The sequence below is a fragment of the Syngnathus typhle genome, linkage group LG10, assembly GCF_033458585.1.
Source record: "Syngnathus typhle isolate RoL2023-S1 ecotype Sweden linkage group LG10, RoL_Styp_1.0, whole genome shotgun sequence".
Lineage (NCBI taxonomy): Eukaryota > Metazoa > Chordata > Actinopteri > Syngnathiformes > Syngnathidae > Syngnathus > Syngnathus typhle.
The window spans coordinates 9,566,720-9,590,945 of record NC_083747.1 but is presented as its reverse complement, the minus strand read 5'-3'; the positions used below and the strand labels follow the sequence as shown (position 1 = coordinate 9,590,945).

The following is a 24,226-nucleotide window of genomic DNA, read 5'->3' as shown; positions in this document are numbered from 1 at the left end:
CTTACAGTAATGACTACTCAGATTACTTTACTTCCATATAACTTGGAAGAAGTGAACACCACTTGAATCAATTTCCTGGGGAAATTTGAGATTTTTTTTACATGGACTTTATTGAGCTTAGCACATGTGGTCAATGCATTCTATCTCTATTGTGTTACCTCACCCTGTTTCCACTGCTGCATGCTGACATGACTTTATAAATGCAGGATGAGCTTGTTGATAGGGACACAAGCAAGTTTCTAGATCCAAAACTCAAAGCAGTCAAACAGCTAATAATATTTTAAGCGGCTATCAGTCCGGAGTGTGACACAAGGGAAACGTCAACAGTAGCAAAGTACCGTATTTCACTCCTGCATGGAATGACTTACGCATTTATCTCGTGAATAGCCCACTTGGCATATCACACAAGAGCATGGTTTTACTCACCTAAAATTTGTATGAATCAAATAATCATAGAGTATTTGTTAAACTTGTATGAATCAGATAGTTAGAGTATTTGTTTTGAAGATAAAGATTCAACTGGTACCCAGCCAAGTGAGCAACAAAGAAAAATGGACGGATGCTGCACAACAACATATGACCGGTTCACACAATGTAAGGTCAAGGCAGTACCTTTTACACACTATATAAATAGTTCTTCCAAAACAGTAGTACCATGTTTGAAAGGCATGAACTTCGCATACTGGTACCTTTCCTGGTGTCCATAGCCTTCAACATCCCCTGGTAATAGATTTCATCTGAGGGCATCCTCTCTCTGCCCATGCTGTCAGATGAAAAATTCCTGTACCGCTGATGTGGAGATGCCATTTTTGAATAATATTCCTAATTTCAATTAGTCAAAAGACTGGTTGCCAAAATTATATTAAAATTGACGCTATCTGTCCTTTGGTTTGTCCCAGCAGTCCCGTGCCCCAGGTACGCTCACTACTTTGAAATCTACCAATTACTCCTCCCTTGCCTCTCAACCTCCCCACTCCCTGACAGGGTTCAGTTTTCCCCTTGTTGATCCTCCTTGTGTGTTTTTCTTTTCCCTTTTCTCCGCTCAACCAGTCTCTTTCATAGTAAATGGTGCCTGTGGGCTATAAAGTCCAGGCCTGTCTTCCTATGTCTCGTTCCTAGTGTGTATTTAGTGCAGGACATTGTGGGTAGGGCTCTAAACACACCCTTAGATAGAAAAGAAGGGAGGCGGGAGAAGTGTGGCCACAAACATGTACTACTCCTTAATGGTACCATTTCCTAGAAAATATGACACACACACACACACACACCCTCTAGATGAGTCACAATGCCTATTGCAGCATATTTATATAGAGATAGCCTCTGCTATTCAGAGGCAATAAGGGCATGGCGTGAAGAGTGAAAATCCATAGATAAGTGGCTTCTTAAAATTAGTTTGTAATTACATATAGATGCCACCAGATGGCGGCAAACCCCTAAACACAAAGATCATAAAGTATCAACACGACTGTCTGCATCCAGCTAGTACACAATTTTGAAATCATATATATAAGCATTCAGTTGGTAAATAATCTAATAAACGAGATTTTCACGCAAAGTCCAACAGTTCAAACCGCAACCCTGGTGACTATGTTGAACTGTCCTTGAGCAAGACATTGAAACCTATTTTGCTCTGGCTAAGGCCTGGCAGTGCCTTGCATGGCAGCCACCTCCCACACATATCACTATATGGTTCGTTGGACTGACAGCAGGGTGTTTTCTGTTAGCTTCCCATTTTTGTATCATATTTTCACACCTTTTCTGACATCAAAATCTGAGGCAACCAAAGCCATTTTCTAAGGGGCAAAGTATTAAACCCAACCTGTACAAACATGAAGGTGCTGCATGTCTCAGTGTGGTTCGGGCTGGGTGTGGATTCATTAGCGCATTTTGAGCTACGTTAACATCAAGAGACACACCCTTCCACTCAATGTCTAGGCAAGCTCAGGAATTAAGGAGTGGTGCATGGGTGAGCCAAAAAAGGAAAATAATCATGATCTTTTTTCTAAAAGGAATTCAAGATGCATACACTATTGTAACTCACATTGCTTATGCAGTTATAGTTTGTTTTAATGAATAAGGTCGCCATGAAATATGATGATTATGTGCCTGATCATACAGAACTGTACGTACATTACAAACAGCAGAAAAACCTAAAAAAAAAAAATTGTAAACAACTTTTCCCGACTCGAGTATTTTTTATAACCGAGTTAGAAGTTGGTCAACTGTGTCGAATTACTAAAGAATGGTAAGAATAGTAACAAAACAGTGCTTAACTTTGAGAGCACATTCTACTAAATGCTTATAAGAAGACATTGACTTCAGAGGTGAGAGTTGGCTTTGAAAATGGAATTTATTCTTTGAGCGTCTCACATGAGGGATCACCTCAGAAAGTCATGTTCCAACGGCTCAGGTTTTACACGCTTTTCCTGGCACAACCCTCCCATTTCTCCTGGCTTGGACCATTAATGGTCATCTCTCATAACTAGGTGCCTCGGCAATAAATTGTACCTATTGAAGCTGCATGAAAGTAAACTATAGTCCGTATACCCCGACCCGTCAGTGTAAAAACTAGAGCTACTTATTGGAAACTCTGAGGACACCAAAATCACAGTCGAAAAAGATACAGAAAGTGTGGAACATTGTCGTCATGAGCTCTTTCCTCCACAAAGGAGACGTATCATTAAGGTCTCAAAATGCCTATTACTCGACTCTACCAGGCTTTATTAAAACCAGATGGAACACCCTAGTCTTATAGAAGCAGTCAGAACTTAAAGAAATTTGAAGGGTTTTCACTATATCACAAATCATACCACATGGCAATTTATTATTTTATGACTTAAATGCATTTTGTTACTTGTATGATTATATTTTGACCTTCACAAGCATAGGAGCAATACTGGTCTCCTGATTTTATATCAGTGGAATTGATCCAAACATTATTCTCTGGTTTTGTCTAATTTCAATGCGTTTTCAAGTAAAAAATAAGCCTAAATTAACTCAGTACTGTGTGACTCCCATGACAGATTGTACTCTCTTTATCTGTTGCTATTGTTGGAATGCTATGATGTTTTGTACACACAGTCCACAGATGATGAGGCTATACCGTTTAAATTAGGACTTGTAAAGTCATAGAAAACACAGTAGTGGTTTTTCACTGAAATCTGGATGCTGGCCTTCATTATTTGATGTTTTCCAAACCGATCCCTTGCTGCAGAACACTGGCGTGGATTTATTACGTTACACTTATTGCTGACTCATATTTCGTGGATAACGACATGTCTCCACTGGTTCATTCACTTGAGAGTGTAAATAATATTGCTTTATCTCACCAACCACACCTCAGTCGTAGAAAAGGAATGTCGATAAAAGTAGGTGTGATCCAAACACACCCTCGGGATTACATTACATAGATATATTTCTGAAAAGTGGAGGAGAATTTTGGGAAAACAAAGGCAGGACTAGGTCGGTAGCACATAAAGCGTATCACATACCAGTCCAAGTTCATTGTTTGATTGTGAAATTGGTGAATGGTTCCATTGATGAAATTAACTCCACAAATGTATCCATATTCTCCCCAAACGTGTTTGGATTCTTGTTGCCCATGTACCACTCATCTATGTAATTTTGGAAAATCCAGGGTTCTACATTCACAATGGCCCGGAAGCCTGGGGCCACTACGTGATTGTGTTGGGCCTGTTTGTTGACACTGGGCCGAGCTGGAGTCTCCTGTTACCACCCTAACCCACTCCAACCTGATGGCAGACATGTGAGTGAGATGCCCAAATTCAATGTAACAATTCTCCTAAAACTTAATTAAACTCAACAAGCATCTGGATTAGACACAACAGCTGAGTTTTAAAATAGCCCAGCTCTGACTTGCAGAGGCCTGGAAAGACACCAAGCGTCAGGTTGGCCATCATGTCGGTCGTTAAAACATCTATTTAGCTTGGACAGGTATGCAACGCCGCAGTGTACAAAGCTGAGGGTGGTGTTCTAGCGCTTGGCCTTAAAAGAGTATCAAATGTCGCCCTCTGCAGGGCAGAGCATAATATATCTTCACTAAGGCTAAAAGTAAAATGAGATTAGGTGATGTTTCCATCCATTTTGAAATGAGATTGAAAAAGTATTAATAAATTACAAAATACATAATGCATGGTATACATTTTTAATTTTTTGAAAGTATTCTCAGTATTTTGATTTTTTTCAAACTTAATTAATCCATTCACGCTGGAACCTATAAACCTAAATATATAAACTACACGATGCAGTTATGGAATTAATTTTCCATGTCCTGCCATGAGTAATAATCACAAATGAAAGTTTATGGTCGGATTTACGAAGATCCCAAATAAACTTTGTATTCTTGATGACTGCTGTTGGTGGGCGTTACACGACATTTACTAATATTGTGATATTTTAGTAAGATCTCAAATACTGGGGGCTAAAATTGCAATTGGACTCACCATTTTTTATTTGATTTAACTAACCTCGAGTCCATTGCAAGTGGTTGTATGCGCGTACCATTACGTTTAAAACTTGGAAAGCAGACCTGGAAAATGACCCTGAGAGAGGCCAGCACCAGTTGTCCCAGTGCGGGGATACGAGCCACTTGACAGACAGAATATGTCATGAATATGAATGTGGGATATGCATTAGCATGACTCCTCGTGACTGATTCCAAGTCGGTCATTAGATCATTTTTGCATACACAAGCCTTAAGGGAATCAAGCCCTATGTGTACTTAAATAAGACTCCTTTGAATAACACACACTGGAGCCAGTCAACTTTAGGATATGACAATTTACGATGGGGTTCTGACCTCATACTGTAGGACTAAAAGGAAAGTCATCTAAATATGCTGAATTTTCTTCCTTCAAGTCAGTGATCTCTGAACTGGAACTTTAAACTGATAGTCTAATCATATAGTTGTCATATTCACCCTCAATAAGAGAGCAAAATATTTTACAAGGGCAGGAAAATTAGGGCTTTTTGATGGAAATTCCCAGTATACCAAATATAGACAAAATCTACTGATGCAAAATAAAACATGACAAATTAAGAACTCTACTGACTACTTTAAAACAAGTCATACTGGTATTGCACAAACTGGGAATAATGATTCCCAGTTTTCAGTTTTAGTTTTTCTACTGTAAATAATTTTAACATCTTATCAAATCAGTACTTAACTGACATGAGGCTTAGTTCATGTTTGAGGTTTGCTTATTTTATCTGCTAGACAGTTTGTTGATTAGTCAACAGAGAACTGTCATTTCTCAGAAAAAAATTGGAATGGAATGTGGCAGAACACAAGGCACACCTTTTCTCTTGTTTTTTTGTTTACAGTTGGCACATTCCACGTTGTTGAATGACTCAGTGGGTTACACTGTGTCTGCTGCTCATTGTATTTGTTCACCTGAAAATGCACACCGTTCCAAACTATGTTGCGATGAGCTAAATGCTACCAAACTGAACAACCCCTGTCGGATCTACTTATCAGGTTTCACTCACTTGCTGCTGCAACAGACAGCAGTCTACATATGTATTCCCTTTTACATGGCGTTGTTCCACCTTGGTCATGGAAGAATGTTAATGTCCATGTTCTCACATTCACATCCACAACAAAATACATTGGATACAAGCTGAAGCAGTGCTGAGGATGAGGAAATAAAATCCCCAGAGTCTGTCATTACTCATTCACAGCTGCAATAAATGATAGTTTTCACTCAAGACCGAGCCATCAACATGCAGATTGGATCGCTAAAAGACCTGAGAGCCGAGTTCTAGGTATCATGATCATCCATTTGTGTGACTCCATTGTGTGTTGCGTTGTGTAAAATTTATATTCATTAAGGATGAACGTAAATCAACCAATTGTAAATTGCTTCATAGTATGTGTGAGTTTAGTCACATTCCAATAATAATAAATGTGCTCACATAAGAGAAACCACTCTCAGACGGCATAGTATATTTTAATTAATTACTGGTACTTGTTTTGAAAACAATGTAATGCCGCTGAGGGTAGTTCTGAGAGAGACACACAGACAGCATTTTAGCACTAAGCAAACATGACCAAACCAGTTTGGGAAGCAGGGTTGTTGTCAAGCTGTCATCTGCAGTCCTGCTGTAAAACGGCCTGCCAGTGTGTGCTCTGTTGCAATCCTATCAGTGCCACACATGCCTCTGCATCACGACACAAATAAAGTCAGCTATGTATTATCATAATGACAGTTATTATTTGCAATAGCAATTAAAAGCAGGCATTACTATAAGATCTTACAGGCACAATATGACACTAAGCTGTCACAAGACAATCTAACAAATTCCCCCTACACATACACACACCATCATCATCATAATAATGATAATAATAATAATAATAATTTGTACTTACTGTCACATAAAAGTCATATTTAGCATACTGGACTGAATGTTTGACAATGTTTAGAAAAAAAAACCGATACAATACTCTTGTATGTAAACACGTTCTCTGTTGACTATTGCAAAATGTTTGTGACTAATTCTACCGCAACTTGCATCATTCTTAATTTGTTAAAATCCAAGTTCTAAAATATAATGAGTGTCAGTAAGTGCTCAACCACTACGAATATATGGAATGTGGGGCCTAAGGGGCTTGCAGGCATTTTTGGAACAGAAGGTAAAACAAATGAGGATAGGAGCCTGGTTAGTGGTGACAGGTGGGGAATTCCTGTTTGGAGGAGGGGGTCAAAGAACACTGTGATGCCACGGGTGTGGCTTTTTTTTTTAAGGAGACCCTGTGCAATAATCCCTGCTGTTTTCTCCACCCTGAAATTGCCCATCATTTTATTTATTCAGCTGTTTTCAAGACCTTTGTGACAAATGGGACACAGGCCAAACCCTCCACTTTCAAAGTATTCTGAGCAGTGGCGACCTAAATCCTGGTTTAGCTGTTATCTCTATTGTACCATTCACATCTATTTCAGGTGCAGCTGTTCCAGTTTTTCTGACACACCACTGAGTGTTGTTCTAATATCGACCATATGATGGGATGGCCTTTGTCTTCCTGTGTGAGATTCTGGAGAAAAAGCATTATTGGACTATGACCCTACGTGACAACACCCTCATAATGTAAGATATATTATCAAACAGTGTGAAGTGGATTGGTTTATCTTGTATTAGGTGACACAAACTTGTAGGCCCTCACATGATCATCACCATAATAATAAACAAGTATAATCGCTGTGATGCCATTAAGCTTGTTTTAATAACATAATAAATATACATGCACACATTCCATCTGTCCAGCATTTCACAATAAACAGAAATAATTTAGAATATCGTACACACTTGTTGGCTTACATGCTTCTATTGGGAACAAACAGAGTTCCTAAAAGTAGCAAGGGGTGCACGTTAAGGCTGGTGGGCGGCGGCTTTGGTCCAGTGCCCCCCATTGACACACTATTAAATGAAATAAAGCAGTAGGGCAGCCAACCTTAATTCAATGCTTTAAATGTGACACGGAATGTGAGCAGCAGTAGCAGCCAGCTGGCATGCAATGTGAACACACACATAGGTAAGAAGGGTATCTGTGTTGTGTTCGTGTTAATATGTGAGGGAGCACCGGGACCACAAGACTGTCTTTCACCTTGTATTTGCCAACAAAATTCTGACAACTCGACAAACAAGCAAGGCAGAGAGACCACACTCTACACATAGACACCACAGCAACGCCAATCTGGTAACCTACCAGGTATGATCTTCATCTAAGAGACGATACAGAGAAGAACAGGAAGACGAAGAACACGAGAACTGAAAAGGACTGAGGGGGGACGAACGGGACAGGAGAGGCTGGTGTTTGTTTGTTCTGAACTGCCTTGTTTCTCCCTCGGGTTGAATTTTGACAGGGTGCGCCTGCTGCTTAGATCCGTCAGCCTGCTCTTCTGTGGCCAGGGGAGGAGGGACGACCCCAAGCCTGGGGAAAAGGGCAGGGGCTAAGGGCTAAGAGGGCTGGATGTTCGGGTAGAAAGGGTTGGGGCTGACTAGGGGCTATTAATATCTACCACTGCCAGATGATCACATAGTGTCACAGTTAGAAAATGATGGAAGCACTCTGGCGGGACATTTGGCAAATTTGCCCCTGGGGACGCGAAAACAATCAGATGGCCACCCCATCTCAAAATACCAATGATGATAAAATGCATTAATCCAATTAAAACATAACGGATGAGGTTTGCTCTATTTACAGCAGACACAGTGTGCCTTATGTGTATTTGTGAACAAATCCAGTGTCAATATGGGACCGAAAAACAAATGTAACCACCAATGTAGCAAATGTTGTGTTTCCAAGTATAAACACATATTGTCCTTTTAGATCACAAATGAATGCCACAGATTACCAATTCCAATTTAAACTCTGCCACTCATGCTTCTCACGGCAAAATTGCTCAGTTTACTCATGGCCTCTGGTGTTAATCCCATATTCCTTCTGGGAATACAGCAATGGACAAACAATATCTAAATATAGTGTTTTTTTATGTGTAGAACACATGATGAATTAGGGAATTGTCAACACGTCCCCTTGCTCTGCAATGTTAAAAGTAATTTAATACTGTGTCTTGGGAACAGACCTCAAATGTACAATGCTTTATATGTGAATGCATATTAAGTCCACCTATATGTAGAAACCATGTGGGGGCTTTCCAAGAAACTGTAGGAGACATGTCACGGACCTCCCTAGTTGCCTTTCTACAGAGGCCTCATACACATACCATACATGTATTTGTGTCCATGTGGAACTATGTTTTCATTTACACTCATTGGCAAAGGGTAGAGATAAGTGTACTAAGGATAATTTCATCCAACAAAATAACGAACACATGGAATCTTTACGTAAAAGAAAGGTATTCTTTCAATGTGCACACCACTGAAGTAGCCTCGCTAAGCCTCTGACGTTATTCTGGGACATGACTAAAGTCATAAGCATTTTGACTGAACCCACAATTATTTCCAGATGCTATTGATCTTTTTCCTCTGTTTAGTTGATACAGACTTAACCTCGCTTTTGCTGTATAATAATTGCTGTCTTGCCTTGCATCTAAGCATTTTTGTCTGCAGCAGGACTCAAACAATAACTTTTTGGCTCCAAAACCCAATCCTTATCAAATAAATTATGGCAGCCCCAAAAGTTCAATAATTGTAACATGACTGTCTTGCCCTGCTCAGACAGTAAATGAGAAGCAGAGAAGCACTCTATGATCTTTATCTGCCATGGGACTCAAATGGTAACTTGTGAGTTTCCATTATAGTGCACACTATATCGATGTAAACACACAATACATATTGATTGAAAAAACAAAAATGTATCTGTGAAACTGCCTGTGTAGTTTGTATTATTATTATTATTATTATTATTATTACTATTATTGAAATATTATTATTATTATTATTATTATTGTGATTGTTTCAAATATATTTTCCAAAATTAATATTTTTATCTAAAACTTTAAAGTTCAACATAAATGCACTTTCAAAATATTTTCCTAATGGCTTTGTGTGCACCTTAATGTATTTTTAACCCTGATTTAAATAGAGTATTTAAATGTTTGTCTAGCAAATTAGATGTTTGAAATATTTTCATTTCACTTGTAATTTTGACCTCTTCAATCTTATGCAATACATATTTTACCATTTGTTGCAACCCTAACCCTTAATTCATATATATTAGTAAATAAATTATATTGATATGATATGTATGCATATATATCATATTATAAATTGCCATTATTATTATTATTATTATTATTATTATTATTATTATTATTATTATTATTATTATTATTATTATTGCAAAAACGTTTAGTTGCATCTCTGATTTAAACATTTTGTAAAATCCGACTGTCAGTGGTCAACTGTTTCTGATTTTTAATTCAAACCGTTAAATTTGTGAATAGTTTGGTTTTTGAACCAGTATGATGCAATAGTACAAATTAAAGGCACTGAGCTGCATCATAGTGTAATTGTTCATTTAAGTGGTTACACAAGTATCCATTGGGCTTCAGTTCAGTTGAGAACAAGGAGGGCCTCAGTGGGCACGTCTGTGTTGTGTTCAAGTCCAATTGTCACTTGTGCCATGCGTGGGCAGAGTTGAAACACTTTCTCAACGCAAGTCTACAAGACTCAAGTGAGGAATGTGCAGTCTTAGAACAGCAGTCGCCATTCAAATCATGTTCTCTACAAAGCTACAAACGGAACATTAAACACACTCTCACTTTTGACAATACCTTAATGGCTTATAACATAAAAGTAATTTGAGATAAATAAAAGTAAACAAACTGCAGGAAAGTACACATGCATCCAGTAGTATAGATATTTGCAGCCATGTAAACCAACGACAAATAATAACAGTACCTTGCTAAAAATACCTTCAATGACAACCTGTGCATAACACTCAGCGAAGGTCAAATCAGAAGGACACACACCCGAGCACCACCTGTCTAAACTTGTTGAAATTAGCAGACTAAGACAACAGTGGTTGTGAATGAACAGTAGATGTCAGCAGTGGGACACCAAGCACTGAGAGTGACTTGATTGAAACTTGGGAGCCTTATCTAACCCCTTCACAAGAAAAACTCATAACTGATAAAACCACAAATAGAGAAATACATTCAAATACATTCAATATGATGAGTCTGCACTATGTTGGATCAGTGGGAGTCATTCAGTTTACAGTTAATTGCACGTCTTGATACTTTGCTGCAAGTTGTTACATTTGGAACACACATTGAAACATGTATGCTAATTAGTTCCAGATCTTGTGTCATGTGTTGAACTAAACAAATACAAGTGAAGCCATGAGCGAGCTTTTTCTTCACTCTTTGCCTATTACTTACACCCACACGAGACAACGCCCATGTGAAAAGCACTTCTTACACCCTTGTCACGTGAGCTGGACTATTGCATGCCTTTAACTTCTTATTTCCATATAATCTGAGTCACAAGGACAGAATTCAATGTCAATACTCGAGTTTCATCCAGATGTTATGCATAAAGCCAGATGGGTAACTAAAAAAAGAACTCTTACAGAACTCTTACCACATTGCATGCATACCTACCAAATCTTACACATGCTATTGCGTAATGGAATGTCATCAAACCTCTCTTTCATACATATCAGGCTGACAGGAGAACCAAAACACAGCCACAGTACACGTTAGAACGGAGAACATATCGTAACAGTGAGGAATTATTACTGCTAGAGAAAAAATATGAAATACTCCCAAAAGTGCCACACCTCCTTCATTTCAATCTAGCTATGGATCACAAGTATTTCTGCAGGGACCAGGCGAGGCCAAATCTCAGCAAACAGCCCCACCTTGCTGGAGTGACCTAAGGTCTGTAAAATCTCATTTGGCAAACATGTTAAGAGTGACCACAGATAGAATTCCTTGAACCTTATCAATTTGCAGATGAGTTCGTTATCCTGCAGATCCACAATACCCCACCTCAACTTTATTGATGTTTTTTGATCAATCAATTGCATGTGTACATAGGGAAGCTCCGGGATTCTTTGGAAAGATTGTTGATCTATTGTCTTTTAGCTTTATGTATAGAAGTAAAACATTCTTCTGCGATAACTGACAGTGACTAAAAAATACCACTAATAGTATGTTCTAAGAGCCTTTCAGACAATTTATCTGTCATAACATATGATTAAATTCCATGCATACTTCACACTATGAGACAACTAATTGGTCTTACTGGAAAGAGGTTGTCATTTGATACATTCCATGCTTAAATTCATCTTGAAAATGTATTTTGTCTTTATTCTCAGATCATTGGAACATGGTGTTGCTTTTAATCGATCATAATGCAATGCAGAAAGATAGAGGAAGTAGAGTAATTGGTACACCAACCTTCTATAAAGTTTGGCCATGTCTTGTCCTCCGGCTCCTCCAGTGAGTGGTCCCAGTCTGCCTCAGCTGACGCTCCATGCACCCTGACACCCGGTGCCCCTGACAAAAGCGCCCTCTCAATGGCAATCTCCTCCAAAACATCCAAGTCCAACTCCTCTTCTTCTTCTCCCTCAGGTTGCACAGGTTGTGGACTTGCTTGTGCCCCAGCAACCTCAGGACTAACAAGTTGCTTCACCTCCACTATCTCTTCAACCACTACAATTTTCCTCTTCATGTTGGCCTCGTCTGTTTCTGGGCTTTCAGACGAAACGATGTCCGCCACGTGAGGCTGGGCACTTACGGGTGCTGTAGTGGCAGAGGGTGTGTCCTCCTCCAAGTCCCTCTTCTTCTCTTCCTCCTGCTTTAAGGCCTGTGACACAGAGAGCCTATTTGCTGTGCCGCGCTCTGCTGCCGGAGTGGCTGAATGTTGTGCAACACTGGGCGGCTCCTCTTGCTTGACAAGGGGGTTGGCCCGTGCCTGAGCTACAGCTGCCTCTGCTGTTACCACTGGCTCTGCTGACGCTAATGCTCTGGCTTTGGGTGCTTCCCTAACAGCGGAGGATGTTTTTGCTTTCGGAACCTCCTGCTTGATTTTTTCTGCAAAGAGCAGTTCTGGCTCCACCTCCTCTTTGTCTGCTGGGGCCTGAGAGAGCACAACTGCTGCCTGACTGGTTTCCTCACGGTACATTCTCTCAGGAGTCGTTTTGGGAGAAACATTCATTTTTTTCAGTTCAGAGGTCACAGCTGGGCAGTCTGTGTCCCCGGGCAAAGGTGTCATTTTAGTGGGTAGCAATGTTTCTGCTTGCACCTTTTTGGTTGAAGCCACTGAAGTCTCAACCTTTTGTTTGCCATTCAAACTTTTCAACGATTTAACATGTTTCTTGTCAGACTTGACAGGTTCTTGTAATGGCGGGGTCACTGCTTTCAATTTAGCAGCAGAAATTTCACCACATATCTCTGAGTCTATGTCTGGCAGAACACATTTAGATTGTGCAACTTCTGGATGAACCACTGGGGGCACTGAAGCGTTTTGGCCAAATGGCAAAGGTGATTTTTCAGAAATAGCCTTTGTTTGTTTGGAGGTTTCAGCCACTGGTGTCACTGCCATTTGTTTAGATACATCAATTACTTGCTCCCTTGTATTATTTAATTTTGGTTCAGCCTTATTTGTCAGTGAAGAAGATGGTCCCTCGGGCAGTGTGCTTGGGCTTTGGTCTTTGTCATGGGCCTTGTCCTTCACATTTTTATCTTCTACCTTTGTGTCAGGTGTGTCCTCACTCGTCTTGACTTTCTCTACTTGAGACTTCTTCTTCTTTCGCTTGGATTTAGAGCTTCCCACAATCACTTGTTTGTCTTCAATAGCCAGTTCAGTGGGCAAAATAGTTTGAGTGAGCTCAGGGAAAGCGCCTTTTTCCAAAGAGACGGAGAGTTGTGCTGGAGTTTTACATGTTTCTTCAGGCCCAAATGCCTCTTCTTTCTTGATGCCTTCACTTGCATTTCCCTCAGTTTTCTTCTGCTTTGTTTTGTCTTTGTCTGGTTTTACCTTTTCAGTACTAACCATCATTCTTGTGACACTGGTTGTACTAACTTTAGTTAGTGAGGACTGCACTGATGTATTTTCACAAATTTCTTCATTTTGAGCCTTTGGTGGGACAGTCACTGTTGTCACAGAGACAATGGGATTGTGGATTTCTTTAGTTGTCAGTTCTTCTGCATCCACAGACATCAGTGGTTGGGATTTGGTTGTCGCCTGAATTATGGCGACATTTGATTTGTTTGAAAATGTTTTGGCCATTTCATTAAGCATTTTAGATTCAACTTGGTTCTTTGAACCAGTAGATTTAGCTGATTCTGGTTTGATCATTTCTTCTTTAAGATGTTCTCCCACTGCATCTTTATTGGCAGATTTCACAACAGGAATATCAGTACTGGTTAGGATTTTGGATGTTTCCTGGGAAGATGATTTAACCATTTTACTCTTCTTTATTTTATCAGCTACCATTTCAGTTGTGGCAATTTCCGGTTCAATATTCATCTTCATTTTTTCTTCGGCATCATTATTGGTGGCATTGGTTATGACATCTGTGGATGTGACAGTTTTTGTCACAAGGGTGCTAGGTCCCTGGGCAGAAGCCTGCAAGGTCAAAGCATTTACCTTATCATTCGCTGGTACAGCAGTGGGCGTTACATAAGATTTAACATGTGCAACAGGCTCCTTGTTGACCACCTTTTTGATCTCTGTTTCAGGAGGTGCTGAACTAGTTGAACTGCTGGTCATAATTTTACCAGCACTTGCATCCGCAATTTTCAGCTTGTCTGTGTTTGCCTTAGGACTAGAGGGCCCACGTCTACCTCCTGGAGGTGTAGCATCTGTAGCCTCAGCAGTAGGAGCCACAGTAAGCACTGGGGCTGTTTTGGAGGGTCCTGCAGTCAGAGAAGGTTTTGACACATCGCTTTTCCAAGGTGTTTTTGAAGAAGGGAACAAACTCAATTTCTCCTTTTGAACTTCAAATGTGTCTGTCTCCTGAGATGTTGCCTTCTCATTGCTCACATCAGGCTGCTGATATGAGCGGCCCATTGACATGGATTCACCCAGAAATGTGTTCCCCTTTGTAAACAACGAACCAGATTGGTCATCCATTTGTTTCGGCCTCATAGGTTCTGCAGACAGTGGACGGCCCCTGAATCTGGGGGTCTTGTCAGAGTAGCTCTCTTTTTCTCTGGGACCCATCATGCGATGGCGGTAGCTTTGGCGCTCTGCCACTGCTTCTTGGCTTTCAGCTTCACCCCTAAGGCCTGGTTTGGGTACGTAAGATGTAGGACCTTCAACTGATTGGACCCTTCCAGCTCGTTGAGCCATGGCCGTGGCTGCTGATTTCTTAAACCTCTGCAAGGAGGCAGGAACAATTTCAAGTGGCAGGCGGAGGTAGTCACGCAGGTAAACAATACCCTCATTGGTAAGGTACCAGTAGAAATGCCTCCAAGCAAAGGTTTCCTTTACCAAGCCTCTGGATTTAAGTGATCCCATAACACGGATTACTTGTAGGTTGGACACTCCTTGTACCTCAGGATGTTTGGTCTGAGGTCGCTTGTCCTTTTTGGCCACCATGACACCATCTCGAAAGAGAACCTCGTAGATTGCCCTCAGGTCCCGCAGGGGCATAAGCATTCCTGCAACCATTTTGCTATCTATCTACACTATCTTAAAGAGGAACAAAAATAAGACTCAACAGACCACACGTCTTACTGTGAGGGGAAAAAATATCCTCCGGCAAAACACGTGCTTCAGTTTAATTAAAGATAAATCAAAGAGAGAAAAAAGTCTGTGTAATATGTCCCCTTACTTTTCTCACTCTCGTTGATCCTGTAGGTTTTGTAGAAGAAAAAGAATAATCCGTTCAAATGTCATTCAAACAGAATTCAAATTATGTCGCCCCACAGCATGAAGTCTTGCTCCCTTCTGCTGGGATAGCAATGTCAGAATGGGAGAGAGAGAGAGAGAGCATGAGTGTGTGGAAGAGAAAGAGAGTGAAGCACACTTCGTTGGGCTCCTCCTACCGACCTTCTCAATTCCTTATGGAAAAAAAGACGCATGGAAAAAAATTCTCAGTTAAGTAAATATAACTGCAGCAACGAGGAAGTGAAGAAAACTATCCGCAAAAAAATGATTAACAGCAAGAAAGCGCAACGTAAAATGAATGGCGCAACACACTAGTGAAGTGTGTCTGAGCACATGTTCCAAAGCTCTGTGACTTCTACAGAAACGCCCACTCGTACACTAAAGTACACACCTCTAATTTCCACACAGACACACAATCGCTCACACACTTTTTTTTTAAACTAACACCGTTGCTGGCTGACACACGCCCAGCTCAGTGAATGGGCTTTTCTAAACTCAGATACACTTCAACAAGATGGAAGAACCAGTTGGCATACCTCCATCTGAGCCTGGAGCCACACGTTATTCATGCATGTAGGTTACCAAGAGCAAGCTATCTAGTTTTCCAGATCAGATATCATTCTACATTGAAGGTCTAACTTTCACACTCTTGGAATACATGAAAGAAATACTGATGAATTCAGACACACACACACACACACGTTAAAAGAGAAACAAATTATGCATATATTTCAATGCAAGACTTTCCATTATTGCAAAGACAGAAATTATTCATGTCGTCAATTTCACCGAAGAACTGCAAGTCACTATCGTAGCTCATTAAGATGACGCAACATGGCAATGCACCTCAAAGGTTTATTGCCGGCTAACATTAGAACGTCATACTTCGAATGAGCTGATAACTCTTGCATACCTATAAAAAGAACTTTGCATTACAGTCAACCTTTTCCGCACTCACAAACATGATATCAGATTTCTATCCCGAGATCACTTCTCCCCTCTACGCATCTGTCTCCTGTTCGTCTCTATGTGTCAGAAAGAGGACCTCTCATGGCCAGTGTCCAGTTAAAAGCAAAGGGGAACTGTTCAAGGACTGCATAGGAGCATATCAATCTGCAGTAGGTATGAACGCAGGAACAGAACAGAACAGAGAGTGGAAAGCTGTGTGAACACAGTTGCACAATTTTAGTGGGCAGCTATGAAAAGATTCTTCCCGGGTGTTTGAAACCACACACACTGTTACACATCCAACCACCAGTGGAAAACTTTTTTTCCCTTCTTTTTTTTACTATATTTACCATGGCAACAGTCAAATGAGCTACTTGCAACAGAGCCACATATACTCTTAAGGTGCAGCGGCGGCGCAGCAATTTATAAACTGATGTTATACGACAGCCCGAAGACCACTTAGAACAAAAAAAATCTTTCACTGTGAACATAATTTATTTTCCCCTTTTCTGTCAGACAGGGTGTGTTTGAGTACAACTAGGAATGAACTATACTCAGACAAAAGAATAGAATATGCCTATAGAACAATAGAAGTATGCCTTACACAATCAGGATTTTGGGGCTGATCACAGAGTTTAAAAAAACAAACAACCAATGATTGATTTGATAAGAAGATGGGGCAATACATATATTGATTTAAACAATTTGGTTATTTACTGCATGGTCTACCCCCCGCTATCCGTAGGGGATAGCTAATAGTCTGGACCATAAATTGTTTCAATCCGTGTAGAACTGATGCCCATTGCAGGGGGTACAAAAAATAAGGAATAGAAATTCTTCCAAAAGTACAGCAGTACCAAACAATCAATACAGTCAATCAAAATAGGGTAAAAAAAAAAAAAACACACACACACACACACCTCCTCAGAATTGAAAACTATTAAAACATTTTCAACTGAAAAAATAGATTATGTTGTGGAAAATTGAATTATCGACCTGATAGCTTCCCACAATAACACAGGACAATTCTCATTCATGTTTTTTTTTCTTTCGTCCATTCATTCGCCACATAAAATGATGTGGCGGGCCACATAAAATGATGTGGCGGGCCACATCTGGCCCCCGGGCCTTGAGTTTGACACGTGATCTACTCCATTCTCAGTGGGGGAAAATGATGGCCCATGCCGGTATGTACTCTACCCTTGTTAAATATCTTTCAAAACATCCCTCATGATTGTTTGGTTAATGATTCTTTCATGATCTGGGAGGAGGAGATTATAAACAAAGGGATTGGCATGTACCTTGTGCAGGGTGTGTATTCGGAGTAGTGTTTTTGATCGACTAACTTTGAATAATTTAAATAAATTCATGGTTGTAGTTATGCAAACCTGCCGCATGTATTTGATGCATCCAAACAGAAATGCAACTGCAAAAAATGCAAATAATTAAAGCTAATATTCCAGAAGTTAAAATAAAATTCATGCTAAGAGCTATCTTATGCAAAGACATTTGCATAACCAGACACTGAGGCTCTCAGAGATGAGTATCGGAGTTCACAAAGTAGCCCAGGAAATTTAGGGTTGTAAAACTCTTTAGCCATTACAATATAACATGTATGCAGCTACGCATGAGCAACCTTTAAATGAATATTAATAACAATGAAGATTGCCACTTAAGGGTGCACATCTTCTATGAATGTTTTAGACCTCAAGTCTTAGAATAGACCTCTTATGACAAAATAATATCAGCTGGCGACTGGCTGGATTTATGCAACACAAGTAGCCTTTATTTTGATGTCAGTGCCAAGTCAGGCCAGAAAGCAATTTAGAAAACTGTGATAATAAAATTCAGCACAACTAATAAATAATAAAGAATCAATGTTACAGTTAGCAAGGGTTAGCATTTTTCTTGAGATGATAGGCCTATTTTGATTGGACCAACTTGTCACCTGACAGGTTATATATAGGAGTCTGACCTCACAAGAGGAACAGCTGTGGCCCCTGACAGAGCTAAGGCACGATGAAGCTCCAACACTTCCAACCCAGAAATCTTCTAAATTTAGAGAATGTTGAATGAGGAGGCTTCCACACATATGTATGCGCTTATGTTTATGTTCTTTTAAATTAAATATTAAAGTTGATGTTTAGAAGTTTGCTTGTCATAATACATTTCAATAGACTACATACTGTAAAAATGTTCTTCAGTTGATCGAACTGTTTAGCCAATATAGACAATAATTAAAAACCTTAGTAACTGTGAACCTTACTAATGGAACATCAGTATTAGTGTTGCATTGACATATGTATCAATATTGAATTGTTCAATAGAGCGGTCACGGTTTGATAGGTAGATCTCTGTCGCTCTCTCTCTCTCCCTCTCTCAAGCAATGAAAAGATGCAGGTGTCACCAAAGAGGAGCATTTGGTATGGGCAGTGGGGGGAAAATGCAGATTTCTTGTCTTGTTTAATAAATTCAAGCATAAATATCCATGTAAAATCCCTAATGTATGACCTGCTCACACTGACCTTACCTTTTCCAGAGTGGAAATAAGTGAGGTCACAGATTTAAGCCCACAGTCACCAAAATAAGTAGAGGAATCCACAAAGACTCTAAATCTTCCTAGCTCTTCCTAAAGCAGCCAAGCAAGGATAATAATGGAGCACATTCGGCATGTTAACACCATGGAGTATGAAAAATGTACTCAATTAATGATGCTCAACTATTTCCCCTGCAACTGTTGAGAATAACAATAAGATGTCAATTGAACAATTTTTTCTGCACTCTTTGCACAAAGCAACATTAAACAAAAATTAAAAGCAATTTTTGTAAAATATTTGCTTGAATACAAGTTACGTTTTAGATGTTTGCTAGAGCCAGAGCATGAAATATTGTGCAAGCAATCAAAGAAGAACCATGAATGAAAGAAGCTAATAATTGGAAACAGTTACAAAACCAACAGCATGATCAAGAATTACTATTCGGGGTGTTTAACTGTACCTTTGGCGGATGGAGACGCTTCACAATTGTGCCACAAGAAATGCTTAACCCTTTGGTACTTTAAGTGGCAACTTGTGTGCAATGCATAATCAATTAGTGTCAGTCCGGCTATAGATTCAGATTTTTTTGATAACATGGGACTTACCTTTTTTGAGACTGAGCCAGAATCTGTCACCAAGTGGATCTCCTTTGTTCATGGTGTTTACAAACCCCTCTGAACAAAACAAGGTTTTACAGCAGCGCTATTCTGTCACTTGTACATTTCACCCCTGTGAGAGCAACTGCATGCCCAGCACCAACATGGCATCCACAATTTGGGTGCGAAAGAGAGAAGGAATGAGAGTGGAGGGGAACAAGGGAGGGAAGTACTGAGAAAAGAACAAGGGAATCTTTTCTTGTCTGTTGCAAAAAAGCAAAGGAAGATCTACACCATAAATCTGAGGCCTTGTCGGCTTGGACATTGTCCCTGCTGCCCAGGATACTGAATGCCATGTCCCACATGCATCTACTGGCAGCCATAACAGTCAAGACAGAAGAAATAACAATGATGGAAATTTAAAACTTGGGGTATTGATGAGCATACATTAGAATTCAATGTCAAATGATAAGAACGGCAATGCAATTTTTCTCCATCTGCAAGCACAGAAATATAAAAATTCAAAAGTATAGAAAAAACAAAAATACTAGTACATAAAACTGTTGAATTAAAATACGTAATTTCCAGTCTCATGTGTTGTATAATAATAGTATTATTTATGTACTAGTTGAGACTGAATCAACTGTGCCTCTGACAATCGACTGGATTATTTCCAATTTTTTGCATTGTGAAATGGCCCCAAGAAAAATGCAAATGGCAATCTCAAAAACGGTTCAGCATTCAAAATATTTCTGTTGACAGAAATATGACACATAATAATTTTGGTAATTATCACAGCAGCTGTGGCCTAACCGTATAATGAGGTGGCGGTCTCAAACGTTTGTTCAGCACTGTAAACTATAGATATTACAAAAACAGGACAAAAATCATATTTGCAGGGTGAGTCACCGTTTGGGTGTGGCCTTTGGTTGCTGTGGCAACCCAACCCGAAGGTTAGGCAAATGAGCTGGCGACGCTAAGGTCTGAGGGGAACGTGGCCATGCGCCAGTTGCTACGGGTAACCAACAATTGCACAACAAAACTTGTCACAGGATCCACACATTGGCCTTCCTGACCGCATAGCACAATGAGAGGAATTGCATTGCAACCAGAGAGGCTATATGTTATTTTTGTATCGGGATCCTGAAGATTGGTGTGTGATAAATTAGTCATTATCACAATGCGGGCACCTCCTCCATTGGATACACTGCACTCGCACACATACACACATATACAGAAGTGATTTATTATGCCCACTCCCACAAAACTCCTACATCTGGAGAGAATGAATCCATTGCATTCTTGCTTTCCTCCGAGCGGAAAAAAAAATGACTGCATGGGCTGTTACTTTCACGAAAGACTTGCAGAAAACTTACTGCTCTGTGTGTGCGTGTGTGTGTCTGTGTCTGTGCGTGCGTGTGTCTGTGCGTGCATCCGTGCGTGCATGGCATGACCGAGGGGAAGAAAAGGCCCATTATTCTGTGGCTTTGGAGTCACGTTACAGACAGTGACTCACCATCATCAGGAACTTCAATAAACTGTCACGGCAAAATTGTCCGTCATTAAGTAGAAACAGTCTTAGAAGCTTACTATTGTGACATCAAAATGGGTTTCATTTCTCATCCCAAATCCTGTTTTGCCACTGTAATGAGACACTAGCATACATTGCCACGCCCATGTAACACAATAAGACTTGCAATCCAGAATGTCTCGACTGCGACATAGACATATCAATAGTGAAGTTGTAGAAAAAAATATATCAGAAGTTTTAATTCTTTTTGCAGTAGTCTCACGCTGTACCAATGGCGGACAGGAAGAGGCTGCAGAGAGGAGTAAAAGCTGCCCGGTCCCCTCCATGATGGATATTTATGCCTCATACTGTCTCAGCAGAGCAAACATTGTTAGCAAGGATATCTCTCACCCATTGACCTGTTTGACTTGCTGCTTCTATTCTATTCTATTCTATTCTATTCTATTCTATTCTATTCTATTCTATTCTATTCTATTCTATTCTATTCTATTCTATTCTATTCTATTCTATTCTATTCTATTCTATTCTATTCTATTCTATTCTATTATATAGTATTAGATTATGAGGTGTTTCCTGCAATGAGCTATTACTACTACTATGCATCTATCTTATCTCACTCAACACATTAGGTACACTATCTAATGACATCCACTTGAAAGAGATATATCAAAATAAGATGACACAGTGAAAGAGATATTCATTGAATGAAATGTCTTTGAATGTAGTTTGCTGTTCTGCAGAAATGCACTGCATCATAATGATCAGGTGTTTCCGGTATTATTCCTCTCTCTTATGCACAAGTATCCAATGTTGTGGTCCATATAGATAAGATACCTACAGACATACACACACACACATAAGTGGCCTCACACCAGGACATTTCTTATCAGTACGGCTGGTTGACTCCATATCCTGTTTCCACTGACATGCACCTCTGAAACCTTCAGCCATAAAAAGATACTAGCAGTCCAAACAATGGGCAGCTTCCCTTCTTTCACTGTTTGGAAAATACATTGAACAATGCGCCAAAATCCTAATTCATGCAGTGAGGGGCGACATTCGGAAAAAAAAAATATGACATCAGTTGACACTACTTCTCAGGTTGCTCAGGAAACAGAGAGCTACCTAAGAGTTTGCAACATTGTTTTGTCCTGCAAACAACGATCTTGACAAAATAATCAGGATGCTAACATTATAGAATACAACTAATGGGAAGTATCACATTGTATAGGATGTATTCAATTAAGAGTATTTCCTAATGCTCAGGGTACAGTTAAAAGAAGTATCATAGAAGAGCTCTGGCTTGTACGGCAAAGCAAAAAAACAAAAAACAAAACATGCAACGTAAGACTGGTAGTACTTTTAGGGCAGTGGAAGAGCCTGCATAGTTGAGATGTGTGTATGACAGTGATATGCAGAATATATGTTTGCTTGAGGATGAAACAGGACTACTGCACATAATACAATATATAAAAAGTATATGTACAGTTACTCTTATTCTTGTTGTGGCCGATTTGGGTAAAGCCCAGAAAAATGCACCTTTCCCCAACTAAATTATAACCTGGTCCATGATGGGGCTTGGCTACACACAGGTGTTACAAGTTCAATACAGATCTAGTCAGCTGCATGTAAAATATTACAGATGAATTTCAAAAGAACATATTGATCAGGTGGGAGGTTTTTGAACCAACCCTTGGGAATCATGATATCAAAACTTATCAAAAGACGCGTGCACATTTATCTTTAAACTCTAATATCTGATGTAACAATGATTGCACGGTGTGTGTGTGCGTGCGTGTCTGTGTGTGTGTGTTTAAATGTTGTCAGAATACTTATGAGTCTTGACAGCTTCAGACGTTGACAATTACATCTTGTCACAAAGAATCAACTGAAGAGTGGACACTCACCTGAAAAAGAAACACAGAAAATGTATTTGAGTCATTTGTAAGTGCAAACAATAAATACATAGAATTGTCCAATATGTATATCTCAACATATATTCAAAGTGTGTTAATAAAAACATGTGGACTAATTGAAGCATGGATATTTTAAATCCACTGTATAATATTACTTTAGTTATATTTGGAAAACTATGTCTTTCATGTTACATTCTCAATGCACAGACCAAAATGAAATTCAAACAAATTATAGGTGGCTGTTTATATTACAAAAACACCTAAGTCATCATTTAAGAGAAGAGAAAATGTCAAACTTGTCTAGGGGAATGATTAAAAGTTAGTATAGATGGAGGAATCGGCCAACTGGAGCAGCTCTCCTTAACTGGGTAATATTACCATCTACTGGACAATAATAAAACGTCACGTTTTAGTGGTGTTGGGTTCTCCAAGTATAATCATTTAAAGTGTTGATGATAAAATGTTCACAAAAACAACATTTTGAAAAAATATGAGCTGCAATTCATTCAAAAAAATCTCAAATAAATAAATGCATTTGGTAAACATACCTTTTTATTATTATTTTTTAAAATCATCTACAAACAAAAGGGACAGATAGTTTGACTGCTTCTGGGGTAACAGGGATAAGAGAAAATCTTAAAAATTCAGATCTCCACTCGCTCTGTGCAAGGGCGTGCCACCTCATTGCTGGCACTTGCCACCCACGTTGCTTTACTAACGTATCGGACATTCCACATATTAGTGATAGTGCCGTTTCCTATGTGTATGAATTTCTGTCCTGTAACCAACACACTGCTGACCCATCACATCATGACATTGCTGACCTGGGATATTTCACACTCAAACTAAAATAAGACCTGCTAACCTGATGAACATTTTGAAAAGCTGGTAGGGGCATGGTGAGATTTGATGGCTTTTGATTGATGATTTTGTGGAAAAGAGTCTAGCTGTTGAAGAGATCCCAAAAGCAGTGTGAGGAAATCAAGAAGTCCGTTTAAAGCCTAGATAACATTTAGAGAACACTGTTTATTTTTTGATTGGATAAGCAGTGACTCTGTCTGTTGACTGAACAGAAATGTTATTTTCTTTTGGATTTTACCAGCTAATTTAAAGCTTATTACTCAAGAGAACATTTTACTATGTCTACTTTCAGGTGTGTAAGATCTCAACTGGGGAGTAAAGGTCAAGAGATTAGGTGGAAAGCTTTAGAAAGATGTTGGGTGGGCCGTGGACCAAAGTCAACATGACCAGATCTGGACTTTCAGTGTGTACACTAACAGTGGAAAAAGGAAGTCATGGAGTACTAAAAAGCAAAATATTATTTGGTATTATGCATAATGGCAACAGTCCCAGGCTTAGATGTGACTG

The 24,226-nt window shown here is 39.5% G+C and overlaps 1 protein-coding gene across 23 annotated transcripts in view; it reads right to left on the bottom strand.

Annotated features, from left to right (window-relative positions):
- Window positions 1–24,226, bottom strand: part of LOC133160646 (plectin-like) — a 66,789-nt gene that overhangs the window by 28,420 nt on the left and 14,143 nt on the right. For 8 of the 23 annotated variants that reach the window (XM_061288494.1, XM_061288497.1, XM_061288495.1 and 5 more), the window contains exon 1: window positions 11,892–15,655. The exons of 6 other annotated variants lie outside the window; for them this stretch is intronic. In XM_061288494.1, the coding sequence (XP_061144478.1) occupies window positions 11,892–15,111 (3,220 nt within the window). In that variant the 5' untranslated portion in view covers window positions 15,112–15,655. Of the gene's footprint in view, window positions 1–689; window positions 1,143–7,726; window positions 7,905–11,891; window positions 15,656–24,226 lie in introns of those variants that run through there. 9 more of the 23 variants (XM_061288502.1, XM_061288503.1, XM_061288504.1 and 6 more) reach the window with 7 other exon arrangements.